Source organism: Melozone crissalis, unplaced genomic scaffold (assembly GCF_028551555.1).
Source record: "Melozone crissalis strain CALT ecotype California unplaced genomic scaffold, PUWL_Pcris_2 ptg000014l_1, whole genome shotgun sequence".
In the NCBI taxonomy this organism is placed as follows: Eukaryota; Metazoa; Chordata; class Aves; order Passeriformes; family Passerellidae; genus Melozone; species Melozone crissalis.
The window spans coordinates 10744933-10752012 of NW_026535792.1; the positions used below are offsets into that span (position 1 = coordinate 10744933).

Consider the following 7080-nt stretch of genomic DNA (forward strand, 5'->3'; position numbering starts at 1 on the left):
AAAATCAGCACATAACTCTATTAAGCAGCACTTTCTTGCACCAGAAGTCACTGTCTGTGAGTGGCAGCTTTCCAGGCTTTTGCTAAACAAAAGTTAAATCTCAGTGCTTCAAGTTCATCAACTGCTGTGGCATATGAACATTTAAATAAGGTGATAAGACAATGTGCTACTATGTTATTATATCATAGGAAATAGAATCACAGGCATTTAATGCTTATTCAGTGCTTCAAATGAAAAGGTAATTAAATAGCTAAATAGAGTCTAAATTGTGAGAAGTTGAAGCATAAATCAGTGGGTTGATGTAATTTGTACAGCTTATCTCTCCCATGCCCTCTGCTCCCAGTCAGTCCATGTTGCTGCTGCCCAGACAGCTTCTGGACAGCCTGTTAACAGCACACCTGACAGCACCTGAATCTTATGGACCTGAGGGCCCCTGCTGCTCCTGTGCTTACAGGGCAGCTTTTTGTAAAAGACAGAAGTGGTCCTGAAAGTACCCTTGAAGCTATTTATGACAGGCACATGAGTATCCCCTGCTCCTGCAGCAAAGCTGAGCTCTAACCAAAGGAACATTATCTCCCTTGTATGATGATAAGACTTGTCTTTTTCTGCTGAAAAACATTCTACATATTGTTTTCCCTGCCTCTTCCTGCCACATGTGTCAATGTTGCTTAAATATACATTTGGCACACAGAGTTCAACTTTGTCTCTGAAGTAAAACCAAGTATAAGGAAATGGATGTTTTAATTTTACCTGGAAAACTTTGGGTGCGCTGACAAGAGATGCTAGAGCTGATGACAGAGTAGCTGAGAAGATGCCAGCTGTGATGAGAGGACCAAAGCCAGACACCATGCTCATCACCTTTAGGAAAAAAATGAAGGTGAAAAGAACAGGCTTGCATTTGGATGCACTTTTTAATGACAAACCCATTCAAGTGCTCTATGTGTCTCTACTTTTCATGGTTCTAAATTTAATCTGCCACAAACTGTACTATTATTTTGGGTTTAGTTAAAAGCAATGGAGGCAAAGCCAAATTCTTATTCAAATATGCAGCTGTCTGCTGGGGCAGATGAGTACTCTGAGATTTCCTCACTGCCTTTACTAACTGATTGCTGTAAGTAACAGCCTCTACTTGATGAGTAAATAGTCAGCTTGTAGCAGACAAGAAAATGAAAAGGGCAGGAAAAAGCCCTAATGTATGAAATGTGGTTGGAGGCACTTTATTTTATGTGGTGGGGTTTTTTTCCCCTTGATTATTTAATATGGCTGAAAATGAGAGAAAATGCCTGATGGAGCTGCAGTGCTGCAAACAGTAATGATGGTCACTGTCAGGCCTCCCTCAGCCCTCCCAGGAGTGCTGGGCTGGCCTACTGAAGGGAAAAGATTGCTGAGATGCACCAGACAAGGAAACTAAAAGATAGGTGGATGTGATTGGTGGTATGTGGGCAGTACTTCAGAAAAGAAACCAGTGCATCCTGAAGATTTGTCAGATGCAGTCATAACATTTTATGGCTCTAGTCTGGCAGGGGTAAATGCAAGAAGTGAAAATTTGTCTGGCTGTAGGTAGGTTACTGATTTTAAGGAGTGCCCTGAGTGTGGGCAGCTGAACTGAGGTGGGAGTAAGGATGGTAAATGATCAAGGAAGGAAGGAAAAGTAGTCTATGAAAGGGACAGCATATCCCTTTCAAGGTGGTTCCCCAGCCCTGTCATTCAGCAGAGCCAGCTGGGAAGAAAGTGAGTGACTTTAAAAGGTACAAATGACTCGTTGAAAAGCCTGTGCGGGTGGGTGGTGAATTCCTCTCACTGGCCATGAAGCACAGGGGCTGAACAGAGATCTGGGACCTGTGTCTGTCAGGCTGCAGAACTGCTTTACTTTGATGCTTAGCCTAAGCTTTATTTTGAAGAATAAAAATGGCAGACAGTTTCTGGTCTAGGAGAAAGACTCCATTACTTCTCACTTGATTTTTTGCTCTACTGTTGGATACTTTTTTTAAAGAAGTCAGAACTCTGGTTTTTGTGCTGTGACACAACCCTTTAACTGTGACCACAGCACCCCTGAGGTAAAATCACATCCATGTGTCAAGAGCAGCGAAGTGAATTCCTCATCTAACAGGAGTTCCTGAGATCTCTGTTAAGTCTGGGCTTTCAGTTTGAAGCTGTTCTAACATATACTGCTGCATGGTGCTTGTTAAAAGAGGAGATAAAGGCCTTACCAGGGTGATAGGAGGGCTAGTGATGGGCAGTGTGAAGGTAAACAGGCAATGCCGGGGATTTTTGTCTTTCATCATTCCTATAGTTTACTTTTTTAGATATAAGTGGTTGTGCTGTTGTAGTTGTCTGCAGACAACAGTTTTGCATGTTTGTACTTATGTATTCATGTATTGCTTATTATGCTAATATATGCATATATGTTAATCCATATTATCACTAAAACCTGAAAATTATTCATCAGCCCATAATCACATGGCTGACTTGCACATCTGGAAAAATCATAGCCTAGGCCACAGGCAGATGATCCATTGCAGCTCATTCCAGGTACAATTGTATCATTGACGTTCCCAGTAGCATCTCTTACAACACAGGAGGCTGTGGGAAAAAATGATATATTGTTATTTTGCTTCACTGTGACATTGAAAGAATGTTCTTGCCACACTTGCCACACCTAAACTGCACACTTGTTGTACAGCTGCTGCCTTAGATTCATCCCAAAGAGCAACATTTTGTGTTGGGCAGGGATTTTTTTTGTATGCTTGTAATGAGAATTTAACTGCATAATCCTCCAACACATTTCATAGCTCTCAGTACAGGCCTCCTTTTCACTCATGCCCGTTTTGTTACCCCACAGCCCCCACTGTAGAGCATGTAGTTGTGTGGTTCCTTTGAGACTGGCAACTGATTTCTGTCTTTGACATATAATGTACAAAATGTGTGTGTTACCCTGTTCCTGTGATTCTCATGAGTGTTCAGTAAGAAGACAAGCAGAAGCCATGTGAAATTTCAATGTGAACCAGGAACAGATCAGCAGATTGATCAGAGGTTCCTTTGATCTTTATTATGCTCATGGTTGCTATATGCTGGTGGTCTTTGTCACTTATGCAAAAATAACCATACAAGTTACCTGAAGGTCCAGCTGCCACATGGGGACTTTTGTTTCCACTGATTGCTGCCTTTTTAAAAACCATTGTTGTGACATACAGTAAAATCAAAACTACTGTCTCTCTAAAGAATAAATCAATGGCATGAAAAAGCAGTGAGGCTAATCATTCACTTGCATGCCAAATTTCAAACTTAACTATACAAGTGAAGCAGAGGTTCTGTACTTACCTGCACATATTGCAACAGCAATGTAAGCAATTGTGGTGATCAGAATGGCCAGCATTGTTCCCTGGGGTATGGCACTTTGTGGGTCCTTAAACAAAGCAGTGACACAAGAAACACTGAGTTGTGTGCTGCAGCCTGATTGCATTTGCATGCTGGGAGTTCTGCCACTCTGTGGTGTGAAGATACCCCAGAGAGCAGATTTTTATCACTCTGACCTGAGCCACATTTCTGGTCCCAGCACAGCAGAGCTCCTGTGGGGCAGCACTCCTACCCTGCACACAGGAAGGATATTCTGCAGGAGCAGAGCTCACATTTATAGCAACAGAAGTGTCCTGAGGTCTGCATTTCTTGAACTCCAAACTCTTTACATTGCAATTGGCTTTCTCTTAATGTTTGATGATGTAGTGGGTAAATACTTACTGAACCATCAGACCCTTGTGGATGACAAGATGGGACCATTTTTGGTTAATTGGTAAGATAGATGGAGTCACCCTGTACAGAATACAGTACTTCTGTCCTTTGTAGCCAGTAATTGTTAGTTGGGTCTTCAAAACAGCTACTTTCTTTTACTGTATTGACTTAATTTAGATAATTTAATGAGCCTGGGTTATAATGCTTACAGATTGGCTCACCACAGCATCAGCTTTGATAATGCAACTGTAAGTAAGAGTCCAAAGATCTTCACTGTACATTTTAAAGGGATTTTTAATGCTGGATAACCTTACAATTTAGGGTGTTTGTTTATACTAGGAAGGATTTTTTATTAATTTTCTCCTGAAGTTGATTTATCATGCTGTTTTTAAATCAAAGATTTGTTGAATGGATTTGAAGTCACAGACTCAAATGCTTGTTGCAGGGTGAAAAACCAAAATACAAATTTGGAGTTTATTGGGAGGCATACGTGAATTGCCTAACAGGATTAGTAATTAATATAATTTTTAAATGAGGTAAGGATCTATTGAGGGGGAAAATAATTGTGGAGTCACTTCTGCTGCATAAGAGCCTTTGCACTCAGAGCATGGTGACTTTATGCAGTTCTGATGTGCATGTTTTAGGTAATTGTTTTTGTGGAATCTTGTGGTTGTCCTAAACTCTGTAACATTACATGTTAAGGTTAAAGGTTCTTACAACTTAACAATTTTTATGTTTTCAAAATTTAAACCTATATTTACTATGCTGTTAGCACTTTAGGGGCTAAGGCCCACTGAAGTCAGTAGGAAGTCACTAGGAAGCTGTCCCTATAAGTGGGCTCTGGAGTAGGACACAACTTGAGTGTGTAGTGGCTGCAGAAGCATGGAAAAGGTGCTTGCAGCAAATTCTAAAGAAAGTTTGATTGGTAAATTTTACACTTTTTAAACACTCCTTAGCTTTTATTTTAGATTCTGGAGAGGCTGGTTAATTTAATTAGACTTGTCTAATGCATCTAAACATGCTCAGTGGGGAATCTGCTGCCTGGAGGACTTGGTTACAGGAGTCCACTTATTGTGAGACTGAAACGACTGCAGAGATCCAGTGGGAGAACTGCTTCCCTAGGTCTGCTCAGACTGTTTCAAACAGCTGATGAAAGAAGTGCTGCTGCTTTGGGAGTCTGCCATGCAGATAGAGCACCATATATGGCAAAAGAATTATTTTTGTTTGATAAAAGGATGGAGATTGTGTGAGGCTGGTGCAGTCTCACTGGGCAGAAGTACAATGGTTTTTGCTTTTTTAATTAAAAATGGAATCTCATTGACGCTATCAGTGGCTCAGGTTCTACGTATTTTCTCTGTGCTTGGCTTGAAAAGCAGTTCTCTGAAAACAAAGGAGCTGAGGCATGCAGCTCAGGCTGAGGAAAGGAAGGAGAATTGGCTCTCAGGGGTGGTAGGATCTGGTGAACTTGTGACTGCTGTACCAGTACAGAAATAGAAGAGCTTTGGTTGAATTCTTTAAGGTTTGCAAGGCAATGGATTTATAGGATAAGGCCAAATAACTTCATTTGACATGCTGGGGTTATCAAGCTGTGAGTCTTGTTGGTGACTTTTTTCCCTTTATTTTGGTTGTTTTTTGAGTCTTTTTGTCATGAAAACTAGAGAGCACTCAAAACTAAATTCCTGTCTCTAATTTACCTGTGTGTTTAGGTACTAGAAATTCCATCTCCTATAACTGGTAAACTGCAAGAGGAGAATGGGGAACTGACAGATTTGCCACAGCAAGACAACTGGGCACCCTTGGACCTCCTTTACCTTTCTCTTCAGACTATTTTTGGTCACAGCTGCATCTTGCAGCTTTTCCTTTGTCCCAATCCCAAGTCAGTATTGCTGCTCATTCTTGCTTTCTTTAAATGCTCTGCTTGCTCTGCCCTTGCTATGACCCTGAATATGAAAAGCTGATCTCCACTGATTCTTGTGAGTACAAACATGAGTGTTCCAGGGATGCTTTTTGGGCTGATGTTTACAGAAGATGAGCTCCAAGAGATACACATGTAATTTCTCTTATAGCATATGCTGCTAATGGACCATTAATGATATATTATTACAGGTTATTGAAACATGTTTTTAAATTATATAGCAACCCAAATCTAGCTACAGTAATTTCTTTTAATAGCCATAATGCATTACAAGAGAATTTGTGAATTGGTGTTTTTAAATAATAAAGCAGGTACTTAAAAGAGAGAGCTTAATTTGGAAAGCAAAGACATGATTTAAAACTGAATAGAGTGTTGATTCATGATTGATTTTCTTGCTATTTTTCCAACCTGTGGCTAGTATGATGAAGTTCATGAAATACATACTTTCAGATCTCCTGAGATATTGGCTCCTGCAAGAATGCCAGTGGCAGCTGGGAAAAATATGGCAAACACCGAAAAAAATCCTTCTCCACTTCTGAAATCTGGTCCAAAGTTTTCTGCAAATATTGATGCTGCAAATATAATGAGAATGAAATATAACAACAGGATTTGATTCCAAAGTTACTTAATGAAGGAGGTAAGTAAGTCAGTCTTTCACATCTGGACAACTGGGTTTGAATCTGTCTCACATCACATCACAAACAAAGTGAATTTGATTTCCTTAGTCTGCTCCTCAGAAGGGATGTGCTTGTCTGTGTCTCAGAGCTACAGATCCATGCTGAAGTGACACAAGTGTCACTGCAGCACTTGCTCTTAGCTCTGTGTTAAAGTTTGTCTGTGCTCTACTGCTGTATAAATGACTCAAGCTGCATTGTACTGTGCTGTCAGCTGCAGCAGCAGAGACAGACTGAAAATTAGAGATGAAATCCATTCTCTTTGTTTGCAAGCTCACTTCAGCTTGGGCAGGAGATTCTGATCTTGTGACATTTTTCAGTGGAATCCTTAGCTTACTATTAAGTCAAAAGAATGCAAACATAATTTTATCACAGACAGCAAGGTTGCTTACCTTGGTAATTAAAAAAGCCTCTTGCCTTCTTTTCAGTGTTGGTAGGAATGACTGTGCCAATAAAGAAATTTACAATGGCAACAAGGAGAACAATCAGAAGAATAACTTGAGCCTATTAATAGAAACAAAGAGATTCTTCTGTAGTTTTTAACTTTGTTGCTGTGGAGATGGCTATATAGTAAGTTATCTGTTTCTGTTCCCTATAATAGGTTATTCATTTCTATAGTTTTTGAAAATACCAGAAGTCAAGATAGCTCAATCAGCTAGTCACAACAGCAGATGCTTTTTACTAAGGGGGTAATGAAATATAGAGTTATAATTTAATTTTAGGTTAACTTCCTTACAAGAAAAGGCAAAATGGAACAGCTAA

The 7080-nt window shown here is 40.0% G+C and overlaps 1 protein-coding gene across 2 annotated transcripts in view; it reads right to left on the reverse strand.

Moving 5' to 3' along the window:
• SLC12A1 (solute carrier family 12 member 1) overlaps positions 1-7080 on the reverse strand; it is a 41585-nt gene that overhangs the window by 21967 nt on the left and 12538 nt on the right. For both annotated transcript variants that reach the window (XM_054272663.1, XM_054272662.1), the window contains exons 7-11: positions 6711-6822; positions 6089-6216; positions 3322-3406; positions 2432-2583; positions 751-858 (exon numbers count right to left, since the gene is read on the reverse strand). In XM_054272663.1, the coding sequence (XP_054128638.1) occupies positions 751-858; positions 2432-2583; positions 3322-3406; positions 6089-6216; positions 6711-6822 (585 nt within the window). The remainder of the gene's footprint in view (positions 1-750; positions 859-2431; positions 2584-3321; positions 3407-6088; positions 6217-6710; positions 6823-7080) is intronic.